This window comes from Osmerus mordax, chromosome 12 (assembly GCF_038355195.1).
Source record: "Osmerus mordax isolate fOsmMor3 chromosome 12, fOsmMor3.pri, whole genome shotgun sequence".
In the NCBI taxonomy this organism is placed as follows: domain Eukaryota; kingdom Metazoa; phylum Chordata; class Actinopteri; order Osmeriformes; family Osmeridae; genus Osmerus; species Osmerus mordax.
In genome coordinates, this window is record NC_090061.1 from 3,849,322 (window position 1) to 3,875,729 (window position 26,408).

A 26,408-nucleotide genomic window follows, 5' to 3' on the forward strand; every position below is an offset into this window, starting at 1 on the left:
TGTCAGCTAGCGATTCAGATCGATTCACAAATTCATGTGAATCAATTTTGTTTTGTATATATATTTGTTTTTTATGCTTTTTATTTGTATTTATCTTGGAAAAATCGTGAATCGATTTTTAATCTAATTGTGACCCCAAGAATCGATTTGAATCATGATGTATCAAAAGATTCCCACCCGTAGTCTCACCACTGTCGTCTGTCCGGTTTGTTTTTCTCATTTTTCCAGCCCTCAACAAGACGCTCCACGAGTTACCTAGAGGATCTGTTCTAGTGGGATGGTGCTGCAGGCTGGCGAGGAGGCTCTGGGGCCTGTTCCATACAGCGAGCTCACCACGCTTCTGTTAGGAAAAGTAACTGACATAAGCCTGGCTTATTCAGTAAACCTGCTGTATGGAAGAGGCCCCAGACCTGCCCTGTGCATGATGCATGTGTGGGTAGCTCCAACATGATATACTTGGATGAACTTGGTTTGTGAGGAAAGGTTTGGTACATGGGCCTGAAGAGGCTGCAATGATCAAATGTTTTGTTTTACAGTTTGTTTGTTTGTTTGTTTGTTTGTTAGGGTTTTGATAAATGTTTGGGGTATATATATGATCTAGTCTACAACTAGAACTGTTTATGGATTGTTTGATAATATAGGCTATGCAGGGTTTTTTTCTGTTATTGTGACCTTGTATGTCCACTAAAATAAAACACGTTTCATTGCTTTATTCACGTCCGTTTTAGCTAATTTCTTTTTTTAACGGTTGATATCTTCAAGAAGCAAAGTCGTTGATGGATGTGATATTAGGTTACAAAGAGTTCACTTATGTTCTTTCTTGTCCCACAGGGAAATTCGGTTTGCAGCAAAGCACAGATAAACACTGACAGAACACACAACAGTACAACAACACAATCTATAAAAAGTATTATGTATAGAATTTGCTAACATAAAGTTAGAGGTGCTAACTGTGAAAGTTTGCCCACGAGTTCCCTTTAACCCTTGTGTTATCTTCGGGTCATTCTGACCCATCAGTCATTGTGACCCACCTTCGTATTGCGACAAATTTACCTCATACAAAAACAAAGTGAAGCATTTTCTTTTAACTGTCGGCTGTCTCAGACCCCCCACATTGAAATGGTTAAAAGAAAATTATTTGTATTTGTTTTTGTATTGGGTAAAATTGGGTAAACACAACGATGGTTCGTTATGAACCTTTGGGTCATGTGACCCGAAGGCAGCACGAGGGTTAACGTCACATTTGGGATACAAGAGGAGAGCATAAAGCACCTTGTGGTGGCCAGCCTGTACTACAAAGCAAGTTCAACATGAGCCCGTGATTTATTTTCGTCAGCTGGCTTCACTAAGCCTAACAACCGCAATTGCGCATAAGCAGGGTCATGACGGTGGTTGTTAACTTGTTAAATCACCCCAGGTTTTCTCAATGTAGCGACGAGCGCGGTAACATAAAATGGACGGTGTTAGCAACGTATGACCAGTCGAAAACATGGACAAGTCTAGAGCAGCCTACTTCACTGAAGAAGAGAAAACGATCATCTTAAACAAATATGAAGAGTTTAAACACATAATACAGGAAAAAAGCTACACAGCTGCTGCTGCCAGAAAAAGAAAGGACATCTGGCAAAAAATAACCGACTGCGTGAATGCGTAAGTTAATAGGCTTCTCAATATCACTCAATGGGGGTGTTTCAGAAAGCGAGTTTAGTGAAAACTTAGCCTAGTTAACTCAGACTTGATGGAAACTGGGTTTACGGTTTCAAAGAACCAGTTCCTCGTTTCTCTGAGTCTGTTACTAGGGCAACATACTCCGTGAAGCTAACCTGCTCGCTAGCAGGTTTTATTCAACTAACCCCGAGTTTATCCTGCTCTTCAACTGAAACCTGAATGTGTCAGTCAGACATGGCGCGTCTTTTTTCTCGAGGAGCTAGTTGATTTCGAAGCACAAATACTCCACAGAAATCTCAGTCGGGAGAGGGTCATCAGACCTCGATTCGATGCTATAATTCCCTGATGAATATATTTATGAGCGATAGCTGTAGCTACCGTTTTCTGCACAATCATTTACCTGAACAATAGCCTATTCTTAGCCCTCATAGGCTATGACACAAAATGCTCTCAGTTTGGAACAAGAACACGGAACGAGCAGTCTGTACAATATGCTAGCCTAATCCTTTTTTACCAATCACTTCCCATCTCAAAGGCAATGCCGTTGGCCATCTCTTCAGCCTGATGGCGGTGGTGGTGGACCAGTTCTCCCTGCCTCAACCTCTTGTCCAATAGTATTGGCTAAAAAGGGCTATTGGATGTCAAATGTAAGCACACTTGAGACTTTTATAAAATAAAGCATTTCAACATCAAATAGCCTACTGGCAGTGTGGAGATGGCTGACAATTTAAAGGTAGGTTATATTGCTCAGAATTTTAATTTATTTTTTGCATCATAAATGAGGAGTCAGGTGGCTGAGAGGTTAGGGAATCGGGTTAGTAATCAGAAGGTTGCCGGTTTGATTCCCTGCCGTGCAAAAAGATTTTGTGTCCTTGGGAAAGGCACTTCACCCTACTTGCCTCGGGGGAATGTCCCTGTACTTACTGTAAGTCGCTCTGGATAAGAGCGTCTGCTAAATGACTAAATGTAACAATGTAGAATTGCTGAAAGAAATGTGAGCACACACATATAAACGTTGAAGTGGAACACAAAATTAAAGTTTTTTTCCAAATTAAACTTGTGCATTGACTAATCAGCAATTTTCTGCCAGCCAACTCACTTTCTTTTGCTGCTGCTATGGTAGCCCATTGCTTAAAAAAAAAAGTATTATTTGCCTCAATATCAGTTCATATTTGGCAAAAGCAGTCATTCTAATTCCACTGGGGAGAAATGGGCAGTTTGAGTCTTTATTTCTCCTGTTGCCATGATAAATAGCCTAGTGTTATCTGTGTTACATTGACGAGGGCTTTTTATATCCTTGTGCGCAAGCTTAACTCAGGGTTAATTAGACTCCAAGTTGACTGAACTCATTTTTCCCACTTGTTCTGCAACTGTCAACTGAGTTTGACAGGTCAAGTCAGTGCTCAACTCAGAGTATGTTAACCCTGCTTTTGAAATACCCCCAATAAGGAACTGGTAGATTTGACTCTTACAATACTGTTTTCCATCATATTAATCGGATATATTCTTATCGCGTATGAGACCATATTCACCTTGTTTTTTCAGCTGCAACCATGGCAGTGTGAAAAGATCCTGGGAGCAAATAAAGCATAAACACAAAAACATAATTCAAACCGGTAAGTAGGCCTAAACTACTTTCAAATCTCATGGTCATGAAATTACATGGCTACATGTAGGCTACATGGCTAGTGCTTTAATATGTCTTTGTTTTAGGAGGATATTTTATGCATATAGAACAATGAAATGGGTTTTAAATTGCTTGCAGCCAACAGGAAAGAGGCGGGGAAGACAGCAGGGGGCCCTCGTCCACAGGACTACCCTCCTGTTGAGGAGCTGGGCCTCTCCCAGATTCAGGGTGGCCCCTTAACGGAATGGGGCTTATCCCCAGACACAAATGGCAGCTCCCAAACAGGAATATTTGTGAAGGGTACGTTTCAATGAGGCGTTGTTAAAATACTGGGTCGCGAATTCAAACTTACTATTGTGAGAGTAGTCAAATGCATCTACTTTCTTTCCAGTTGAAGGAGAATCCATGTTGTTGTTGTCACCACCCACGCTGCTGCATACAAAGGTAATAGAACAGCCAGTCGTGTATACACTGGCATGGAATATGTGGTTGCTGATCGTGGATGGATTAGACCACACATTAAAAATTACACTGCATTGTTTTCTCAGGTGGAGGTCCTAGATGACAAGGAGGCACAGTCAACATGCTCAGAGAGAACTTTGGGGGTGATCACACTTTCATGTTTTAAACGGGCCCATCTTAACACAGATAGTGAGTGTGGACACTTGTCTGGAATCGATTTCTTGCTAATGGTGGTATAGTATGTAATGGTGGTATAGTATGCACATGAGACATGGCTTCCTCAAGTGTTCTCCATACAAAAATTAATTGAATGCTTCCATTGCTATTACGTTAATTTTGCAGGAAGAGGGAAATCTTCCTCCCCCCGAGTTTATTGCCTCCACTTCTAGGCCAAGCGGATCACCAGGGGTAAACTATTAACCTTAAGTTAAACAGGTCAAAATAACATTTGCATTTTTCAACTGAGCCTTGCAAAGGGACAAGGCTTATTATATGTTAAAGAAACTATGTAATTTGTTTCAGGTTGGAACAGACAGTGTGAGGACCCTGTACAAAAGATCCTTAGAGCTGGATATAGAGTACAAAAAACTCAAAATTAGAAAAATTCAGCTTGAGGTGGAGAAACTAGAGCATGAAAAGAAGGTATTTCAGTCACTGAATTTTATTCCTCAGGGTAGTTAACAATTAAACTCAAGTGTATTTCTTTTTGTTCCTAGGAAAGGGAGAAGAGAATGAAACCCCCAGAATGAAAAATAAAATTTTAAAAAACAAGTGGAGAAAAGCTGTGGTATTTGTGTTGTGTATGAGGGAAAACATTGTGTGAGTCCTGCCAGTAGGGTGGTCCAGGGGTCCAAACCAGGATGGAATTACGGGGTTTTTTTTGGGGGGGGGGGGGGGGTCTGACCCCCCTAATTAATGTGTGCTTCATGTTTTGGCTACTTGCAATGTTTTTGTGGCTATCTTGTTGTTATGATCAGTGACCTATGGACTTTGTAAAGCTCTCTCTTGGAAGACGCTTTGGATAAAAGCGTCTGCTAAATGAATACATGTAAATGTAATTAAGACTTGGACCCCCCCCCCCCCCCCCCCCCATTGTCATTGTATAATTCGCACTCTGATCAGAGAGCAGACTCCCTAATGATCTGGGAGCAGGGACGTGCACAGGTACGAGCTATTGGCATTCACTGCTTCAAGTCAGCCAGCCGCAGGGGGCTGTCGGCTCCGTCGGCGCTGCATGAAGTCGAACACACCTGTTGTTGATAGCCCCAATAGCCCCTCCAAATGTCTGCATGTCCCTGTCTGAGAGTCATGGAAGGCTGATCCAGGCCACTTTGCCTCAATGCTGGTGACCATGTACTGATGGTCACAAGTCATCTGCAGAAGCATGTGAGGATAGGGATACTGCCACAAGATAACATTAAAGTACATGTGTATTTTAAAGGACTCCATGGAGGACACATCAGTTCCACTGTTCTGTGTGAATATTTACATGTGCAAAAAAGGAAAGCCCTTTTTTAGCGTCTATCCAGGCAATGTGCCAGTATGAGAAAAATATAATTTATCCTTTACTTGAATGTTGATGCTGTGGAATGACTTGCGATTGACAAAATCGCCTTCATTTGCCTACACTTGGCCAGTAGGCGGTGCTTCATACATCTTGATATGTGATCTCAAACATTGCCTGCTCCGGGGCAGGTGGTGTTCGGCATAACAGATCAAGACGTAGAAAAGTACCGCCTACTGACCAAGTCTGGGCGAATGAAGGCGATTTTGTATTGATCTCTGTCCCACACTACCTGAGATCTAATGTCCTACTTTCACCAAATCTAACCTCTGGTTAATCTGCTCGAGGTGGTTCGAAACGGTCTGTGGAACACCAAGCTGTTAAAATCCAGTCACAACTTTTCGCGCCAGTGATGACGAGAAGTATACTCGTTTGTTGAATCACGTGACCCTTCTTTCGTCGGAGTTTTCCCGCCACAGCACAAGAACGTCTGTGGCATATGCAGCTCCTAATGTGATTGGACACTGAAGTCGGCAGACTCGCGCCAGTTTTACACCGTCTTCAGAGCACTTTGTGAATAATCGTCTCCGGTGGCTGTGCCGAAACAAATAATAACACACTTTCTGATTACAAATAGTTTTAAAGTCAACATCTTTAAACATTGGCATTAGCAATAATGGCCCCCAAGGATTATTTGGCTGAGAAAGGTAGGTTTGACTACGTTCACATGGTACTTATGCAGTCTTGTCGACGTACTAGTAACTTAGCCTAGCGAGTTCGCTAGTTTTAGTTCTGACTGCAGCCGGCCACAGGTGGTTGGTTTGTACAGTTATCTTTGCAAGAATGGCATTAGGAAAGCTATATATTATATATATTTTGTAAGCCCTGCGTTTTTGTATTCTACTATAATTGATTGCAACTTGCTTCAGTAAAAACCGGACACAGGCTCTTGGAAACATAAAAGTGGCTAGTGTGTCTTGGGCACGCTCGCACTATTCGACTAACCCGAGTAAATTGTCAGAGGCTTGTATTATTTGGAAAGAACGATTAAAGGCATCTAATAATACCAGTTTACCTCTCGTGCTTGGCTGTATAACTTAAACGTATCACATGAAATTGGCTAGCTAGCTAACACTAGTTCAGAAAGTTTGGTGGTGGTTCTAGCATTGCATGCGTGCTCCTGACCAGAATGGGTTCAATAACCCGGATGGAACTCGTGAAACAAAGAAGTACGCGCGAGTAGGTTCTCACATGGCCGTTAAATGCACTATATCTTATCCCATGAAGAGATATGCATAAGTACTTTCGTAGTTAAAACGTATATCAAAACTGGAACTGGAGCCGTTGGGCACTAGAGGTTACTTTCAGCTAGCTGGAGTCTATTTCTGCTTGGTACGGTAGTAGGTGGTGCTGAAGTACCTAGCTAGCCTAGGATAGCTATCGACTGTAGACTTCAGCGAGGTAGCTAGCTCGCTCTACAGTCTTCCTGATTTGATTAGCTGTAGCTAGCTAGCTAAATGCTAAGAAAGCGAGTGGGAAAGCCAGATTTAGCGTTGCTTACAATTTAAATAGCCACGGCTTCATTGCACAATAACACACTAATATCACAGAGATTTCGTTTCAACTTCATGACGATGCTCAAGTTATGTTTAACTGAGTGCGCATTTTTTAGCTGCAGCACTATTTAACGTGCGTAGGAATAGCGGAAGATTGGTCTGAGTGACGAGGCACAAAAGCCATGTGCTGCTTTGTTTACCAAAACATACCCGAACGGAGAAATAATGTGGTAGGGATGAAGATTTTTTTTGTTCAAGCGGGGAAGGAAGTGTAGAAAACATACTTCAATTCAAGTACTGATTTCGTTTTTAGCTATCATAATTTAAAAAAATATTTTTAGTTTCGGTTCGATAACTGATGGGTATTTTCACAAAAAAAAATGGACCCTGAATTGGCAGTTGTTCGCGTGAGTCTGTTGTTTATAATGCATATTATACAAACCCAGCTATAAACTATTGGTAACATCGTAGAAAAATACACGAACATTATCGAAACGATGATGGATGCATTTGCGTGTTTTTTTCTTTGCTGTACGGTAAGCAATAGTGACTCATCGAGATTAAAGGATGTTATCCAACAAAGGGGTCGTCGCAGGACGGCAAATTAGCTCCCTGTGTGTAGGCCCGCATATCTCTTGTTTACATCTCTCTTAAGTTTCTTTTGAACAGAAGGCAATTGTATATTTTGGATAAAGACTTGAAAAACAAACTAGTTGTACTAACGGTCAATATGATTGAGATTGGTTGGGTTTTGTCACTTGGGTGCTACATTGGTCATTGTTGAGGATGCATGAAAAGTAATATATCTCCTTAAATGCAGACAATTGATTAATTTGTCTTATCATGCTTTATCCTTCAGAGAAATGCAAGCGTTTCCTGCAGGAGTTTTACAGTGAAGACGATTCTGGGAAGAAAGTGTTCAAATATGGAGCTCAGCTTGTGAGTAGGAGGCTGAAAAGCACCCACTCTTGTCGCACCATCACTCTTGAATGCTGTCTGGGTCTAATTCACACATTTATTATTCATTCATCCCTGCTTTGAGTCAGTGTTACACCCCATACCACCTACAGACACTACAATTGTCATCCCAATTAGTAAAATTGTAAATTATGTTCTAAAACTAATTCGATTTCTGACCCGAATTTTAGTAGCCGCTCTTAACATACTTTGTTTAGTCATGGTCTGAACAGTGTGGTGTGGCGCCTCCTGAAGACAGCACTGTTGTGTGTGTGTGTGTGTGTGTGTGTGTGTGTGTGTGTGCAGGTGTCCCTGGCCCACAGGGAGCAGGTGGCCCTCCAGGTGGACCTGGACGACCTGGCGGAGGAGGACCCAGAGCTCGTGGAGAGTGTCTGTGAGAACGCCAGGCGCTACACGGCCCTGTTCTCAGACGCTATCCAGGAGCTGCTGCCAGAGTACCGCGAGAGAGAGGTAGCTTCCCAACGTGTGTGATCAATTTCAGTGGTCATCTACGTAGCTTTTTTGTTATGTAAACGATGAGGAAATACGAAATATCAAGTTCTCTGCAGCGTCTGAGCTGTACTTATCAACAGATGGATGTCATTTGGTCTGCGTGTGTGGATCTTTCAGTGTGCTATGACAGGAGTAACCTCCGTCCGTCTGTTGAGCAGGTGGTGGCCAAAGACTCCCTGGATGTTTACATCGAGCACAGGCTGATGATCGAGCAAAGGGGTCACGACCCCGCAGACAACAGGGACGCCCGCAACCAGTACCCAGCAGAGCTCATGAGGAGATTGTACGTCCCCCCCCTGCCCCCGAGCCTCTCTCTGTGGAGGTTTCTTCCTTACACTGGGCTTGCATTAGCCTGTACATTATTTAGATGCGGAACATGGCTTTGGAATGATGCGACACACTCTAGAACCCCGGAATCTGAGAACGTTGGATGTCGTAGCTTACGGCTTCTCTCCCTTCCACAGTGAGCTGTACTTCAAACCTCCCACCACCAACAAACCCAAGGTGGTCCGTGACGTGCGGGCAGACAGCATCGGTCACCTGGTGACGGTGAGGGGCATCGTTACTCGTGCCACTGAGGTCAAACCCATGATGGCGGTGGCCACTTACACGTGTGACCAGTGCGGTGCTGAAACCTATCAGCCGGTAAGTTAGTAATGATTATACAAACTAGGCTAAAGGTCATAATAGAAATGTTGAGGAAAAGCAGACTTGCCTTTTGAATGTTTGACTGCAGTTTTAATTGTGTATGAAAGTGCAAATGCTTGTTTTGATTCCCCTGTTTTTGTTTGTTCAGATCCAGTCCCCCACCTTCATGCCCCTCATCATGTGTCCCAGCCAAGACTGCGTCACCAACAAGTCTGGAGGGAGGCTGTACCTGCAGACCAGAGGGTCAAAGTTCGTCAAGTTCCAGGAGCTGCGCATTCAGGAACATGTAAGAGTCAACAAGAGAAGAATGTCTTCCTGTGATGTGTGGAAACACTTTAAAATTGAATCACATTTTATTTGTAGAGCCCCCCCCTCTCTTTAAATTTTTTCAATGGGTTTCACAGATTTAAAACCATTATTTTGCAGATTAAACCCAATTATGTTGTGGTACAAGATACTCTGCTTTATCACCAAAAAATACATAGACAAAGTCTCGACCGATCTCACCTGTTCCATGAGTGCATGCGTTGCTTCTGTGTGACCTCTGACCCCCCCAACCCCCCCTGCCTGTTGTCTCCAGAGCGACCAGGTGCCGGTGGGGAACATCCCCAGGAGCATGAGCATCTACGCCCGTGGGGAGAACACGCGCGTGGCCCAGCCCGGAGACCACGTGGCTGTGGCCGGAGTCTTCCTCCCTCTGCTCCGCACCGGCTTCAGGCAGGCTGTGCAGGTGAGACGTCCATCCTGGGTGACCCGGCGTGACCGCGTGTTACACTGTGACCGTGCGCTCTGACTGTCTGTTTGGCTGACTTGGTGTGTGTGGTGTTGTCAGGGTCTCCTGTCTGAGACGTACCTGGAGGCCCACAGCGTCACACTGATGAACAAGACCGAGGACGACGAGCTGGGGAGCGGGGAACTCAGCGAGGACGAGCTCCAGCAGATCACAGGTGCGTGTGTGTGACATACAGTAATGATAATGAATTCAGATTAGCAGACGCTTTTATCCAAGGCGACGTACAGTTAGGTGGTAGGGGAGATTTGAACCTGAGACATCTTGATCTGTGGTCAGATGATCTTGGACCACTGAGCACCCGGTTTGTAGCATGATATAGCCTAACTCTTCTTTCTGCTGCAGAGGAGGACTTTTACGAGAAGCTGGCAGGCTCCATCGCCCCGGAGATATACGGCCACGAGGACGTGAAGAAGGCTCTCCTGCTGCTGCTGGTGGGTGGTGTGCAGCAGGCCCCTAAAGGGATGAAGATCAGAGGTGAGCCGGTCCCCAGGGCTGCGTTCTGGCCTGTCCCAAGGGCTGCGTTCTGGCCTGTCCCAAGGGCTGCGGCCGCAGCACTTGATGGATCGTGTTGGCTGGATGATTGAATTCATAATCATGTCGGCTTTTCTCTCTCGCAAGGCACAATCAACATCTGCCTGATGGGAGACCCGGGAGTTGCCAAGTCTCAGCTGCTGTCTTACATCGACCGCCTGGCCCCTCGCAGTGAGTCTCCTCTCCCCACCTCCCCCTAGCTCTCCTCCTCCCCTCCCCTAGCTCTCCTCCTCCCCTCCCCTAGCTCTCCTCCTCCCCTCCCCTAGCTCTCCTCCTCCCCTCCCCTAGCTCTCCTCCTCCCCCTCCCCTAGCTCTCCTCCTCCCCCTCCCCTAGCTCTCCTCCTCCCCCTCCCCTAGCTCTCCTCCTCCCCCTCCCCTAGCTCTCCTCCTCCCCCTCCCCTAGCTCTCCTCCTCCCCCTCCCCTAGCTCTCCTCCTCCCCCTCCCCTAGCTCTCCTCCTCCCCCTCCCCTAGCTCTCCTCCTCCCCTCCCCTAGCTCTCCTCCTCCCCCTCCCCTAGCTCTCCTCCTCCCCCTCCCCTAGCTCTCCTCCTCCCCTCCCCTAGCTCTCCTCCTCCCCCTCCCCTAGCTCTCCTCCTCCCCTCCCCTAGCTCTCCTCCTCCCCTCCCCTAGCTCTCCTCCTCCCCTCCCCTAGCGCTACTCCTCCCCTCCCCTAGCTCTCCTCCTCCCCTCCCCTAGCTCTCCTCCTCCCCTCCCCTAGCTCTCCTCTCCTCACCACCTCTGCAGAAGGTCAAGGATCAGAAGTGCGTAGTTGTGTCAGTATTTCCGTGGTCGAAGTCAAGTAACCATCATCTCAGCATAGGAAACACGCAATGACCACTTCAGCCCAACACTCGACAACCAGACTGAAGGGGCCTCTTCTCTCTCCCCCCCTCCCCCCCAGGCCAGTACACGACAGGACGGGGGTCCTCCGGCGTGGGTCTGACGGCGGCCGTGATGCGAGACCACCTGACCGGGGAGATGACCCTGGAGGGCGGGGCCCTGGTGCTGGCCGACCAGGGGGTGTGCTGCATCGACGAGTTTGACAAGATGGCCGACGCCGACCGCACGGCTATCCACGAGGTGATGGAGCAGCAGACCATCTCCATCGCCAAGGTGAGAGCGGCCCCTGGATGGTTCATCATGGGTTCATTTAGCAGGAACTTGCATCTAAAGCTACCTGATTTGCTGTCAAATGCTCTAGTACTGAGCTGTACCCATCCCCCAGTTCAGCCTACTCAACACCTGATTCAAATGAATGGGTTATCAGGATTGTAACTGTGTGTTTGTGTGTGTCTCTCCCTCCCTCTCTGTGTCTCTCTGCTAGGCGGGCATCATGACCTCCCTCAACGCCCGCTGTTCCATCCTGGCGGCCGCCAACCCGGCCTACGGTCGCTACAACGCCCGCAAGACCATCGAGCAGAACATCCAGCTGCCCGCCGCGCTGCTCTCCCGCTTCGACCTGCTCTGGCTGATCCAGGACAAGCCGGACGCAGACTCAGACCTGCGGCTCGCCCAGCACATCACCTACGTCCACCAGCACTGCCGTCAGCCGCCCACACACTTCACCCCCATCGACATGAAGCTCATGAGGTCAGCGGAAGGCCACGCCGCCGTAGGGAAACGGGAACTCGTTTTAGCTTTTGAACTGACAAGTGTCTTTTAATATCGACGAGCTAGCTTGCTGACGTGATTCCCTTGATTTGATGGTGTTTAAGTACAATCTGGGTCGACTCTACAGAGGTAGTCCTGTATGATATTCCGGTAATGACAAGTGTTGTATAAGTAGTTGACCATTGTAAAATGTGGTTGTTGGTTATGCACATTATCATGTAACTGTGGCAGATTGAGCCAGATGAGCTCATTGTCCTGTGCAGCTGCCAGTCTGACGGCTGGTGTTTCCTCCACCAGGCGCTACATCTCTCAGTGTAAGAAGAGGCAGCCGGTGGTGCCCGAGGCCCTGGCTGACTACATCACAGCCGCCTACGTGGAGATGAGGAAGGAGGCGCGCGTCAGCAAGGACACCACCTTCACCTCCGCCCGCACCCTGCTCTCCATCCTGCGCCTCTCCACCGCCCTGGTGAGCCTCCTCCCTCACCCCTCTCGCCCCCCTGCAGGAACAGGCCCTGGACGCTCGCCCCGTGTGTGGTGGTGTCGTCTACCTAAGGCCCAGTGTGTGCTAAAGTGCTTACAGTGCAGGTAGTTGTGTTGTTCGTCCTACCGCAATGTAAGCACTTCTTTCACACGCCGGGGAAACCGTGCTGTGCTGCGTGACGTAAGGCGGGACGAGGTCCCCGTCTGTTACCATGGGGACGTGGAGGCGTGTGGCCTGCTCTAGCCCTTGGATGTCAAAAGTGCTGTTTGTGCAGGTAGCTGAGTCACCCGCCCTACTGCATGGTCAGCACTTCCTGATACCCCTGCTGGCCCTGCCCTTCTGATGGACGTCCACCGGGGGGCGCAACAGCAGAAACAACCCAGCAGCAGTACACGCGTCTGCCTAGAAACTCTGTGTTTGTCTCCACTTCAGTAGCTGGTGTGCAGGGGGTTGGTTTCACTGTGCATGAGGTGGGGCGCCCATGAGGTGGGGCGCCCAGGAGGTGGGGCGCCCAGGAGGTGGGGCGCCCAGGAGGTGGGGCGCCCAGGAGGTGGGGCGCCCAGGAGGTGGGGCGCCCAGGAGGTGGGGCGCCCAGGAGGTGGGGCGCCCAGGAGGTGGGGCGCCCAGGAGGTGGGGCGCCCAGGAGGTGGGGCGCCCAGGAGGTGGGGCGCCCAGGAGGTGGGGCCCCCAGCGTTGTCCGGTCCTGGTCAGCTTTGCAGGGTGGGCAGTCAGCCTGTGTGCGTAGGAGCAGCTGTGCAAACCCATGCAAAACTGACTGTGACTGGAACTAGACTTCTCCTGCAACCTATGATGTCGACCCGATGTGATGTCACCATGCAACCAGTTACGGTTCTGTGTTCTAATCTTCTTCCTGTCTTGTCTCCCCCCCCCCCCATGGAGAGACTAGCCGGTGTTGATAGGCGGAGACTTGGGCAGTTGCCAGCCATGACAGAGGGCATTGCACTTGTCTCGGTCTGACAGTGCCGGCATAGCGCAGCCTTCCACGGTCCTCAGTACTTCCCAGTCCTCTATACACCCCCAGTCCTCTTTACACCCCCAGTCCTCTATACACCCCCAGTCCTCTATACACCCCCAGTCCTCTATACACCCCCAGTCCTCTATACACCCCCAGTCCTCTATACACCTCCAGTCCTATATACACCTCCAGTCCTCTATACACCCCAGTCCTCTATACACCTCCAGTCCTCTATACACCTCCAGTCCTCTATACACCTCCAGTCCTCTTTACACCCCCAGTCCTCTATACACCCCCAGTCCTATATACACCCCCAGTCCTCTATACACCCCCAGTCCTCTATACACCCCCAGTCCTCTATACACCCCCAGTCCTCTATACACCCCCAGTCCTCTATACACCCCCAGTCCTCTATACACCCCCAGTCCTCTATACACCCCCAGTCCTCTATACACCTCCAGTCCTCTATACACCCCCAGTCCTCTATACACCTCCAGTCCTCTATACACCCCCAGTCCTCTATACACCCCCAGTCCTCTATACACCCCCAGTCCTCTATACACCCCCAGTCCTCTATACACCCCCAGTCCTCTATACACCCCCAGTCCTCTATACACCCCCAGTCCTCTATACACCCCCAGTCCTCTATACACCTCCAGTCCTCTATACGCCCCCAGTCCTCTATACGCCTCCAGTCCTCTATACGCCTCCAGTCCTCTATACACCCCCAGTCCTCTATACACCCCCAGTCCTCCATACACCCCCAGTACTCCATACACCCCCAGTCCTCTATACACCCCCAGTCCCTCATTCAATACAAACGTTCCAAAAACTCTGGATGAAATTCTGTGTACATTTGGAAGACGAGTGCCCCCTTTTTCCAAGTCAGTTATGTGTGTCTTTAACCCGTCTCCTCTGCTGGCTCCTGTCAGGCCCGTCTGCGCCTAGTGGATCAGGTGGAGAAGGAGGACGTGAACGAGGCCATGAGACTCATGGAGATGTCCAAGGACTCTCTGCAGGCCGACAAGTCCAGCACCACCAGGTCAGTAGCACCACCTTGTGTCAGCACCTCCTGCTGGTGCCCACCTACACCACCAGGACCAGACGGCTCCATCATGAGGGTTGGGTGACGTCTGACGTGACTGTCCTACCCAGCCGGATGCTTCTAGAAAGGGATTGTGCCACCTCGCGGGATGGGGTCTGACCTTGGGGGGGTTTTTTTTACGAGACGCTCAGGTAGCTGTAATAAAAGAGGCTGCTCTCCCTGGAGGAAGTGGTAAAATTCCTGGGTTTTTACTGCGCTATCTGTTGACACGACAGCGTGTTAATGGAAAAGGAGTTAACACGTTTCTGGGCTTGTCTGCTCGTTTTGATTCGGCTCTCGTGTACAAGGGGTGGAGTTAGCATTTAAGTATATCCCTCTAGGCATGGAGACAAAAGGAAACCCTTTTGGATAAAAAAAGAAAATAAATAAGTATCTGCTAAATGAATGAAACTCGATGCTAAACAGGAGCTACTTGATGATTCTGATTCCTTGATTCCATCCCGTCTGACTGTCTCTTCCTCTCGTCTGCTCCAGGGCCCAGCGGCCAGCTGACGTGATCTTCTCCCTGCTGCGTGAGCTGGCCACGGAGGGCGTGGCGGGCCGTGCCGGGGGCGTGGTCCGCATGGCGGAGGCAGAGCAGCGCTGCGTGTCGCGAGGCTTCACCCCCGCCCAGTTCCAGGAGGCGCTGGAGGAGTACGAGGAGCTGAACGTGTGGCAGGTGAACCAGGGCCGCACACGGGTCACCTTTGTCTGATCCCGCGAGACTTCGAGCGGCTCTTCTGATGACGAGGTCTCTCCAGCGTAGTCCCGCGAGACTTCGAGCGTCCCTTCTGATGAGTGGCTTATGTAGACTTGTACTGGACCATCTTTTTGAATCTGCCTTCATGCCCATCATGGTTTCACTGCTAGCTGTCATGGCGGCTCTGCAGTCATTTAGCTCATGGGATCACGGAGGGGTTTGTTTCTTGACTTTATTGTGGTTTTTTTATGTCATGTGTTCCCAAATAAAGAATATTGTAAATATATTTATTTCGTTTGGATTTTAGATGAAGTATACCTTTTTTAATAATTTTTTAATGCAAATATGTAGGGGCTGTTTGCATCTGTCAAAGATGCAAATTTATATGTTCAGTTAAGCCCACTGGGCATTTTATACTGACGTAATTGTTATAATTTGTGTAAAAAGAAACAAAAAAAACTGGCAATGAAAATGTGTACTTCTCACGCCAAATGAACACATCTGTTTGATAAATTTTATATGGGGCACTATTGAAATCACTGGCTCTAAAATGTCCATACATGCTGAAAATACCGGGGGAAGACCTAAATCTTTCTCAAACACCTGGTTTGCTATCAGAGCAGCTTTGCCGTGTCGACAGTAATTACGGCTTTTAGTAGCACCTGTAGACATGTCTTACCTATAAACTCCTAAGGGGAATGACGGTCTTTACAGATCTATGGAAAATGTCTCAATGTAGGAAAATAAATTCCTCTGGGGATTGTGCTCATGTTACAATGAGTGCGGGCAATGTTTAAAACACGCCATTATAGATTGAGACATGTTTTCTGTAGCCTAATTCACCGTTAACGTTAAACGTGTTTTTTTTTTTTACTTTTATTTTTTTACTTCTGTACATGGGTAATACCATATTATTTGAGTGGAAAATAAATCTTAAAAGCCCAAAAATTATTGTCGAACTGGATGATTTCCCCATTGGACTGCATCTCTTCAAAATTAAGAAGTAGGCCTATGTTTCAGAATGCCTTTTTAATGCAAACATGCCGACCGAATATCAGGTGTTCATGGGTTATTTGCTACCGTTCCGCTGAAAATGTCCGTACTTTTCCAATCATATCATGTAGTTGCATCAGTAGCTCATCACAAAAGGCACCGAAATAACCATATAGGCTCCTAGATAACATGGAAAATTACGTTTTACTAATATATTATAGCAGTATAGACCCGAATAAACGTCTTTCTTTTTTTTCTGAACTTCTGCATTTCTATTCGCAGCAGGTGATGCTTTCCTCCCAGAATTAACGGTCAGTTTCCATTTGAAGTCGGGAGTTTTTATGGCTTTGCTTCTCGAATCCGGGGTTATTTTACATAATTGGCGCCAGAAGCTCAGTATTAAAGGCAGGTTTTAAAGGGAGGACGGTATTTTTGCAAGAGTTGCTTAAGTCTATTGGCCAAACAACCACGCGTCAGAGTGGTTGACACGATCACATATATTAAACGCACTTGATCAGTGCGGTTCAGTGAAGACATCATGCAGGTGAGTGTGTCTTCTCCAACTACAACCTTTTAGAAGGTTAGATTATTTATGCTCTTGTATGGAGCTAAATTTATACATACTGAATAGTGTAAGCAATTTAGTCTCTCATTTCACTCCTCTTTGCATTTTTGGCATGACAAAGATTCCTATTCTTGTGTTTTAAACAGTTTCTTATACATTTTTTTGTTAGATTATAGATAGATAATAAAATACACCTTGAAGCCCGTTGAAAATGATTCAACATGAACAGAATTAAAACCTGATGACTGGATTGCAGGTGATCAACATGTTTTCTCCACCGTGTTTGGTTGGGGTATTATACTGTCTGATGTTGATCCCAGGTCAGTTTCTGTTTGTAATTTATTTGTTTGTTTTATAATGTACTTAACGAGTATAAGAATAAAGAATTTGATATTTGAGGCATTTTTCAAATCTCAATTTAGGTCTGCTGGAGGCAATGTCTTTGTTTGACATCATCAAACAAGAGGGTAACTGCCCTCACATTTTCTGGAATATTGCTTTTCTCTCAGATTCAAAACGTTTCAAAGCATAGGTTGTTGTGTTTCTGTGAAAGAAGATTGTGTTCTTGATAGTTGTCTCCTCCTGTCTCTCCTTGGCTGTGGCACACCACAGAGTTGGCGCCTGCCAATGTATTGAGCATCGATTCAGATAAGGCCAACCATTTCTTGACTCGCTCGCGATCAAAACGCAACGTGGACCCCAGGTGGTACAGAGGAAACCCAGACTTCCAGGCGTACTACCGCTACTACACCAGCATCGGTCACACCGAGGGGGTGAGCCAGTCAGAGGGCAGACGCCAGGGTGATATGGCTGAGGAAATGGCAACTGATTCATAATTTTGTCTCTTTCTCTCACTAATCCCTGCTTTTTTTCCTACTCTGTTTTCTGCCTCCAAGCTGTATGAGATTGATAGGATCAGGATGCTGTACCAGCAGATGAGGCACCTGGAGCAGGCATACGGGCCAGACGCCTCCCTCCTCCAGAACCAGCTGGGAGTGCCCACCGTCAAGAAATGTGACCCCGCAACCGACAAGAAATGCAAGGCCCCACCCCCTCCCCCTCCCGCACCAGTAAAAGGCATACCCCTGCCCCAACTGCCTCCCCCCCCTCCCCCTCCAGCCCTCTCCCAGGCAGATGTCCTCTATCTGTGCAACGCCAAGGATCCCCTCTGCAAGCCCCACATCGTCTACCTCCCCACGGGGGCTGTTCCTGTGCTCTGTGACCCACGCTACCATCCCCACTGCAAGCCCCAGAAGTACGAGATCCCAGCCCCTGTAGCTCAGCCCCAACCTCCTCCCCCACCTCCACCCAAGAAGTCTACCCCGCCACCTCTACCACCCAAGAAATCTACTCCTCCTCCAGCTCCCATCCGCACATACAAGGGCATGGAGTATGACTGCGACCCCTACTGGGATCCTGACTGCCTCGTCGACCACCCCCCCAGGGCTATTAAGGGCAAGTCGGCCCCTCTCCCTCCTGCGCTCCCCATTGAGGAGGTAGAGGAAGAGCCGGTGGTGGAACCAGCACCCCCTGCAACCATCGCCAAAAAACTGCCCTTACCCTACCCTTACCCCTACTACTATCCCTACCCGTATAACTACCGGGATGATCTCTACGATCCAGCTCGCTTCCAGTACCCAGACCCTGCTGATGCAGCCCCTGACAGTGAGTAGTCCCTGGTTCCCCCCTGGGCAGCATGGAGGTCATGGAAGATGGAGGGGTAGGCTGTTTCTTGCCTTAAGGTTTAAGTCAACAACGTGAATAAACTTTATTTTTAAATAACAAATACACTTTTCCTCACAGAAACAATGAGAATGTCAGAGCTGTAGTGCTGGGGGCTAACTCTTTGGTGCTTTTTTAACAATTCAAACACAGAAATGACCTGTGCTTAGGCAATAGTGTCACTGATGTTACAATATGTTGCTTTACCTATGGTAAAGTTATTACAAAGATGTGATCCTACTAGTTACCATTCATATTTTGTGTATAATTATGATACAGTAACAAGAGTGTTGTGCATGCACAGATATCAGCATTATCATGATCATTAATAAACTTTCAAAAGGTGTTTTTTGTAAATTGTTTTTATCACACAAAAGCAATGTTCCTCAGTAGATTTTATGGTGGAAAAACAGCAAAAATGAAGACGTGGCTACCGGAAATGTGCAAGACTATGGAAGGAACTGTTGCCCCCCCATTGGCACCACATGGCTAGTGAAAGCCAACTAGTAAAGCAACATGGAGAAACTAGAGTGGTGGTCATTAGGTTGACTTCCATTGTGTTTTAATAGCAATATAAACGCTGACTACTGTAAGGTCTTTAACTCAAACCGTACCACTTTTTATATAGCGCTAAACCCTTCCTGCTAACCTGCAGCCCACACCATCTCCAGAGGCTATGCACAGCGAGAACACGGTACATCAAAAGGCCTGCTAACGAGAAACACATTGAACTCCAGACTATAAACCTGCAGCCATGCTGACTACAAAGTTGACTTAACATGCTTATTTGAAGATGCTGGTTTTCTGTCACACCGTATGTTGCGTTACTGAACACGACAGAGAACGCGCCCTCAAAAACACCAAGTAAGGAAAAGAGGAAATGCATGACAATGCTGTGATTTGGCAAACAGAAGAATCAAAGTCCCACGAAAAAAAACAGCAGATCATTTATTACTTACAGTAAAAGTAAAACAAAGCATGAGGGGAAAATGTAATTTCTGTTCATGTACATGGATCCATTGATGTGCATACTCAACATACATACACAATGAGTGCTTACGTGAGTAATTTTGTACATGTTTTATCTTCTTCCGGTACACTTATGTGGTACAAACAAGTGCTCTGAGACACTTAAAGCGTGGGCTACCTTAGAAAACAGTAAACCAGTTTGATAAGAAGCTAATCTTCACTTGAGTGTGTGTCAGTGTGTTTACAAAAAACGCAGACAAGCAAATGAAACTTTGCAGTGCTTGTGACCACTCCATCTTTCTTCCAAGTCATCCGTTCTTTACACATTCTCTCCATTCCTCAAAAGAACAGTCCTCTCATCCTTCGACCGATGCCCTGTCTGTCATACAGGACGTTAAACTTGTTGATGAACTGGTTCATGCTGTTGCAGGTCTTGGTTATGGTGCCTAGGTAGGCCATGAGGCCTACATCGTTGCATTGCTGCAGGAGACAAAAAGGCAACTTATCGAAAAGCAATAACTCATCAGAAATGATTAGACAAGGTCATATTTAGGTCAGGATTTTACATGAATTTCTTGTTTCTCTGTTCGTCGACAAGGAAATGTAAACAGGTATAAGGGACACTTACGTCATAGAAGTCAGTCTTGAATTTTATAGTGCTGAGGACAGGCAGTCTATGGCAAAGAGCATTGGCTTCTCTAAGGATCTCATGGTTGAACGGTACCTCTCCTTACATATACAGAGTCACAGAAGATGGGAACAACAAGGGAGAAAAAAACAAACACATTCACACAACGAAGTGATTCAGTTATCAGTATACATTACGCAACTGAAAAAAGGCGAGATACAAGATCACCGTTTTGTCCTGGCACGGGTGAGGATCGGGATGTGAACACAGGCTGTCATCAACTACCCCCTTCACAGATTTCTATTCACACACACCATGTCACCGACTCACCTGCTTCCACAGCTTTCACATACTCCAGGATGACCTTCACTCTGCTGTGGAGCATCTTGATAGCACTGTGCTGGGCTATGAGGTGCTCTGCCACTTGAAAACACAGGCACACAAACACGTCAAGCGGAGGTCATGGCACATGGGACGTCCTAGGCAAAAAAGTTAGAACCTAGAACACGTCTGTGGTCGTTGCTGTGGTTACCCGTGGAGTTCTCTCCGGTGCCTGTGGCGGTCATGCGCGCCACATGGTCGACACCGATTCTCTCGGCCTCTTCTGTGGCCAGCGTGTAGGTTAGCTCGGCAAACAGCATGGTCGCCTAGGAAACAGACACATGGACATTCCTAACTTAACATCAACCCCTTCATCAACCACATGCTCTTCTGGTTCTACCCATTGGCTCTTATTTGCTTTTCACAACGTATGCTTCATGTTTTGGCTACCCACATTGTTTTGGGGGGCTATCTCGTTGTTTATGATCATTTGCCTATGCACCTTTTGCTCTTTCTTGTAAGTCGCTTTGGATAAAAGCGTCTGATAAATGTAACCATGACTACCCTGTACGGAGTGGACTGTGTGTGGAGGAAGCTTTGAATACCTCTCCGTTGATGATGTCTATGACAGACTCGTAGACGCTGACTGGTAACTGCAGGGTGACACAACGCATCTTAGCTTTCCAGCACATTTCACAATATATAGCCATCAACAATACACCACACACACACACACCATTCAGCTACTAAGAAACGGAAAATTGTTATTCCACTAAAACAAATTAGAAACTTACATCTGTATGTTTGGTCATCGGGTTCAACTTGAGAAACAGAGGGCTCTCGATGATTTCACAAACCTAAAATGAAAAAACGAACACTTATAAGCATATATGTTACATAATTCCTTGCTCCTTTTTCATGTCTATTTTACTTCTGTGTACAACTAATCCCACTTTGCACTGCCCTACCTGCTTGTGGATATGAATATCTGATTGGTCAGGAGGGCCTCCTGTGGTATACCAGCCCAGGAATTCCATGTCCTTGAAAACCTGTTTGACTGAGAAACAAAGAAACTCAGGTCACAACTGTCACTGACTGGGCTTTTGTTTCATACAACCCCTAACAAAGTTAGCCTTAGATATTATGGTACAATATTCTTCTCAGCTCTAGGAATAATCATGTGGTCTTTTGACCTGCAGAAATGAGTTTAACTCCAAGACACAGTCCAGACAGACAGAGACAATAAAACTCACACTGCTCCTCTTTGGTGTAGTAGTACTCCTTGTCAATATGTGCCCTGTCATCTACAGTGTGGGACAACAGCTCAAAGGAGTTCATCACCTCGATGTTCCTGCCCTCCTGCTTCCCAATCAACGCTCCAATCACTGGAAAGACGTTAACAATTGTATGGAGCAGTAACAGCAAGACAGGAATTGTGCAAAACAACTTATTTGTCACGTGTTTGATTCTGGAATTCCAGTTTTATTTCCAGTTCGACTCACTCTGCAGCGTCAGGGTGAAAGTATAGGCTTCTCAAAAACTTCCAGGCAGGCTAGCCTCCACTGTTACATACCTTGCATCGGCCGCCCCTCTTGGGAACGGATACGTATCCAGTGGTCTGAGATGTTGAGGATCACTAGAGGGTGCAAGGCCACCGATACACTCCCAGTCACCCCTGAGGCCATAACACTGGGGCTAGCTGGAAGACGAACGATAGGAAGGGAAGGGGGATATGAACACAGCTTTATGGTGGCTGATTGAGGTATTCTCGTGACCATCCTTGGCTAACGTTACTTCAGTTCAGTAGAACAACTGTTGAGTTATTATGTTAGCTTGACAGGCTAGCTACAACAACAAGCTTTAGCTATCTAGCTAGCTGCTAATGCAACGCGTCTTTTTTAGCTGTAGAATGTTTTGACAAACAGTTTAGGACTTTACACAGTATTTTGCTAGCCCAGTTCATTTAGACATATAACAATACTAACGTTGGCTAAAGTTAGCCTGCTAAAGTTACTGGCCTTCAACAGTCAGGTCCCTAACGTCAGAGATGAGGCTAATGTGCTGTACTAGTAGTAGGCTAGCTAGCCGCTAGCTACATAATCAGCATGGGAGTTGGTATGACAATACACCAAATGGATAAAAACATTACTAGCTATAAAACAATGGACGTTTTATCAACAGCAAACCAGATAATACGAATATGGAGTATTACTAATGTTTTAGAATAACAACTCTAACCTGCCCCATCCACCTCCATTCCTCCACCATTGATCGTTGCCATCTTGTCCGACCGACTGACAGGTACGCAGGCGCATTCAGTAGAACGGCACTACTGAAGTTTACCAAAGCGATGCAGAAACCACCTCTGCCGCTAAGGTCGCCAAATCGTTCGTCTTCTTGCTGTTTGATGTTTCATGGCAGTTGGCCTCCACGAATTTGCATTACTACCAGTTGCCAAATTGCACAAATAGTGCCTATAGGATATAGGACCTAACATGTTGAGATATAGTAATCAATATTTTGTTCGTGTAGGATTCTGGCTTTAACAAATATTATGGGTACGTAGGCTAAGCATTGAATTTAACCATCGGATTGAAACAGATGAAGTAACCCAGAGATTCAATTCTCGCCACTAGATGTCGCAATCTCACAGTAAACGTGTGGACAGCTCTTTTTTAATTTAAGGAGGATGTTCATCAATTAACAAATGTGTCAGTTTCTTCTGTGAAAAAAATCATATAGACTTTATATAGCTAGCCTATATATTTTACAGAACATTTGACTATAAAATCCGTGAACCGACATCAGTCGTAGATTCCAGCATCACTGTGGCTAGGTACGGAAGTCGCTTTAGCAACCGTTTCTTCAGGGTTCTTGACCTGAATGCAATTCTGGTACGTCGGCATATTTCGTCCGTGTAACGTTACTTTGTTTACAAAATGGAAGACTTTAAAACTTGCACCCTCGATTACTTCCCAGAGAATATTTTAATTGATATTTTATCTTACTTAAGTGTACGAGAGCTTGTCCGAAGTGGAAGGTAACTGCAAGTAATATTATTGTTCCTACTTTAGTGTAGGGAAATGTGTACTAATGTTCGCCAGTCTACGTCCTACCTTCCTTGCAGTGCATGTCCATGGCAAGACGTTCTTATTCGTCATATAATTCTAATGCATTTTCAGAGTTTGTAAGAGATGGAAACGGCTGGTAAAAGACCAAAGACTGTGGCGAGCTGTTGATCTTACAGCATGGAAAGGGGTAAGAATGTTTCATTTTACATTTCGTAAGCAAGTTGGATACTATTTGTTTACATTTGCTTCTTAAAATACGTATTTGTCGTGTAATCTCTTCATCCGTGCTTCAGTTAATAAGTATATTATTTAACATGATATGAACTCAAACACATTTGTCCTTTTGTGTTGTGTTTGTTCCATTCTCCTTCTGTGTTCCCTGTCCTCGGTGGCCATTATGGGTCAGGTGACATCTCGCATGCTATGGGTCCTCCTGCGCCAGTACCTGGGCTGTGGGTTGAGATGCCTTCGCCTGCGCGGTTTGCTGCTCTCGGCTAGAGGTGGGGCCTTTCTCTCAGAGTCCTGGCTCAAAGCCTTGTCTGCCAGGTGCCCCCGCCTGCGCAGACTTTCCCTGTTGCATGCTGACCTGAGAGGCCTGCGCAGTTGCCAGCTCCTACCTCCAACCCTTCAGATCCTTGAATTACGTGGCTGTGAGCTACCACAAGGGTTTTTCACACAGATTCCCCCCTGTGAACTAGACGGTTCTGAAAAGGCATCTACTGCCCATGCTCAGCAAAGGGGTCGGGCTGAGACTAGGAAAGGGTCTGCTTCCACGTCTGGGATCACCATAGAGACGATAGTCCTTGACAACGTACCCTCCTTCACAGACCAGCATCTGCAGAGTCTGGCTTCATGGGAGAAGCTTTCTCGCCTGGAGCTCCGGGACGTCTTACGTGTCACCGCTGCAGGGCTTAGAGGCAGCGCTGCCAGGGAGACTGGCTCCACAGTGGAGGGCCTTTCCAGGCTCAAGTACCTGGAGATAGGCAACTCTGGGCGGCCAGGCTCTCAGATGCAGATGGCTTCCCTGGGGCTGGGGGCAGGCTGGCGGGGCCTAGAGGAGCTCAGCCTGGGAGGAAGGGAAGTGGGTCCGGGGCTCCTGTGTGCCAGCCGCCTCAAGGACCTGCAGAGGCTACGTCTTAGAGGCTGCAGACTGAGTGAAATGCAGGTGCTGCGTAGCTGCAGGACACTGAAGGAGCTGCGAAGACTTGAGTTCTGTGAGGTGTTTTTTCAGGCCCGGCAGAGGACAGAGGAGGGGGAGGGGGAGAGGGAGGAAGGGGGAGAGGAAGGTGGCGAGGGTGCTGGTGTTGATGGGGGTGGTGAAAACCCTGACAAACTGGATGAGAATGACCCTGTACCTAGCCTACGTCGCTCACTTGTGGCTCTCCTTCCACGGTGTGCACTTGTGTTCACCAATTGCACTGTAACAATAAATTCAGACTAGGTATTCATGTATCTATGAGGAAAAGTACCCTTCTATTACATTATTTTTTTAATTAGAATACAAATACTCCTCTTATACGAATTAAGACCTAATCTCCATGCTCTAGTGCTCGACATTGTCATCCAGAGAGTTAAACATTGTGTCTGTTTTAGTTAATTCACTTGAAATCATAACCAAGTATTTTAGTGTGAAGGCTGTGCTCAAATCTATCATGTATACATGTGTTTTTTTTGACACATTGGTCATTACTCATGTTTTTATTAGGGGACTGAGATACTTGCTGTCTTAAGAAGAGATGTGAAAAAGGAGAATTCATTTTCAATAGACTGAAGTCCTCAATGCTTTATTCTGCTATCTGCTACTTTCAGTAGAATAGATCTGTGGTAGAACCTTTTTCTATTGCAAATTTGATTAAACCATTATCAATAAACCATTGCTGAAACAATAACGTCTCTTAATTTCTGCATTTTCCTACAGCTAATACACAGATGACGGTCTAAAGCAGGGGTGGGCACTCCTGGTCCTCGAGGGCCGCATATTTTAGATGTTTCCCTGCTCCAGCACACCTGTTTCAAATGATTGTATGTTTTCAAGCTCTGTGGAAGCTGGGTAATGACCATTTATTTGAATCAGGTGTGTTGGAGCAGAAAAATATCTAAAACATGCAGGCATGCGGTCCTCAAGGACCAGGAGTCGCCCACCCCTGGTCTAAAGCCATAATTGAACACAACTGAAAGTTAACCATAATGCTAAGAAGTTTTGAAGAATGACCAGATTGACCCTGTAATTATGCTTTGCCTGATTATTGATTATTTGCCCTAGGTGAAAGATAAGTGAGCACAATACTGTGATCATAACGCTTTGTTCATTTCCTCCTCAGGGCACGATCTGCAAAATATTGCAGCAGCAATAAATACAACTAGTGTGCGGAATAAGCCTACTTTGGGCCTATAAATACCGTGACAACAGGGGCGAATCTAGGTTCCCACTTTTGGGGGGGCTAAGCCCCTAGATAAAACCTATTATTTTTCCTGTGACCCAGCAAAACTAGGGGGGTCTGGGGGCATGTTCCCCTAGAAGAAATCTTTGAAAATATCCTTTTAAATAGTGTCCTCTAGTGGGCTTTAGGAAGAGAAATTAACACATTTAGATTTAATATATGGCACAACAACATATTGAAGACATCTGCTGAGATAGGTGCTAATTATACCATAGCATAATCATTTCATGAAAAGAGACAGATTAGTTGCCTGTTTCACAGAAGACAATACAATGAAATGTAACATTGTGTCCCAGCTATTGACATTGTGTCCCAGCTATTAACATTGGGCCTCATTCTCGAACGCAGTTAAGAATAATTTAAGAAGGAATTTCTTCTGAATTGGATTTAGGAAAACATTTGGCATTCATGAACGTTTTCTCATCTGGGATTTTTTTCTGAACTTCAGAAGACTTTCCGAACTCGAAATAGCAGTCGTAAATCGGCCAGAGTTGTCTCAAATGCGATTCCTTAAAAAACCACAAGGGGAATCGCATTTAAGAAAACTCCGTGTTAGAAGTCTTAATGAATTTGTGAGAAATCGTTGGT

At 46.5% G+C, this 26,408-nt stretch overlaps 5 protein-coding genes across 8 annotated transcripts; 4 read left to right on the plus strand and 1 right to left on the minus strand.

The window, feature by feature from the left end:
* The first annotated feature begins 1,369 nt into the window (after positions 1-1,369).
* Positions 1,370-4,528, plus strand: LOC136954481 (myb/SANT-like DNA-binding domain-containing protein 4). Of its 4 annotated transcripts, none has more exons than XR_010878111.1 (9): positions 1,370-1,650; positions 2,204-2,401; positions 3,214-3,284; positions 3,434-3,595; positions 3,687-3,739; positions 3,844-3,900; positions 4,100-4,165; positions 4,280-4,399; positions 4,474-4,528. XR_010878111.1 is itself a non-coding variant. In XM_067248111.1 (8 exons), exons 1-8 carry the CDS (start codon positions 1,490-1,492, stop codon positions 4,504-4,506), a joined length of 723 nt encoding a protein of 240 aa, XP_067104212.1. In that variant the 5' UTR covers positions 1,370-1,489; the 3' UTR covers positions 4,507-4,528. The 4 variants fall into 4 exon arrangements, 1 of the variants encoding a protein (XP_067104212.1); XR_010878112.1 differs by having other exon boundaries at positions 2,204-2,315; XR_010878110.1 differs by lacking the exon at positions 2,204-2,401 and having other exon boundaries at positions 3,844-3,946.
* Positions 4,529-5,779: 1,251 nt separating this feature from the next.
* On the plus strand, positions 5,780-15,459 carry mcm7 (minichromosome maintenance complex component 7). The gene is made up of 15 exons (XM_067247593.1): positions 5,780-5,968; positions 7,677-7,756; positions 8,081-8,245; positions 8,446-8,570; positions 8,752-8,932; positions 9,084-9,221; positions 9,516-9,665; positions 9,768-9,882; positions 10,071-10,202; positions 10,347-10,430; positions 11,160-11,371; positions 11,583-11,848; positions 12,167-12,335; positions 14,259-14,368; positions 14,906-15,459. Exons 1-15 carry the CDS (start codon positions 5,938-5,940, stop codon positions 15,123-15,125), a joined length of 2,178 nt encoding a protein of 725 aa, XP_067103694.1. The 5' UTR covers positions 5,780-5,937; the 3' UTR covers positions 15,126-15,459.
* Positions 15,460-17,104: 1,645 nt separating this feature from the next.
* On the plus strand, positions 17,105-18,341 carry LOC136954454 (uncharacterized). Its single transcript, XM_067248088.1, has 3 exons — positions 17,105-17,135; positions 17,281-17,441; positions 17,565-18,341. Exons 1-3 carry the CDS (start codon positions 17,105-17,107, stop codon positions 18,339-18,341), a joined length of 969 nt encoding a protein of 322 aa, XP_067104189.1.
* Positions 18,342-19,325: 984 nt separating this feature from the next.
* cops6 (COP9 signalosome subunit 6) lies at positions 19,326-22,608 on the minus strand. The gene is made up of 10 exons (XM_067247537.1): positions 22,547-22,608; positions 21,882-22,007; positions 21,562-21,693; positions 21,277-21,365; positions 21,103-21,165; positions 20,914-20,961; positions 20,520-20,634; positions 20,318-20,410; positions 19,988-20,088; positions 19,326-19,839 (listed from the first exon to the last, which is right to left on the minus strand). Exons 1-10 carry the CDS (start codon positions 22,587-22,589, stop codon positions 19,699-19,701), a joined length of 951 nt encoding a protein of 316 aa, XP_067103638.1. The 5' UTR covers positions 22,590-22,608; the 3' UTR covers positions 19,326-19,698.
* Positions 22,609-23,241: 633 nt separating this feature from the next.
* Positions 23,242-25,253, plus strand: LOC136954204 (F-box/LRR-repeat protein 12-like). Its single transcript, XM_067247787.1, has 3 exons — positions 23,242-23,348; positions 23,491-23,566; positions 23,786-25,253. Exons 1-3 carry the CDS (start codon positions 23,248-23,250, stop codon positions 24,818-24,820), a joined length of 1,212 nt encoding a protein of 403 aa, XP_067103888.1. The 5' UTR covers positions 23,242-23,247; the 3' UTR covers positions 24,821-25,253.
* The last annotated feature ends 1,155 nt before the right edge of the window (positions 25,254-26,408 follow it).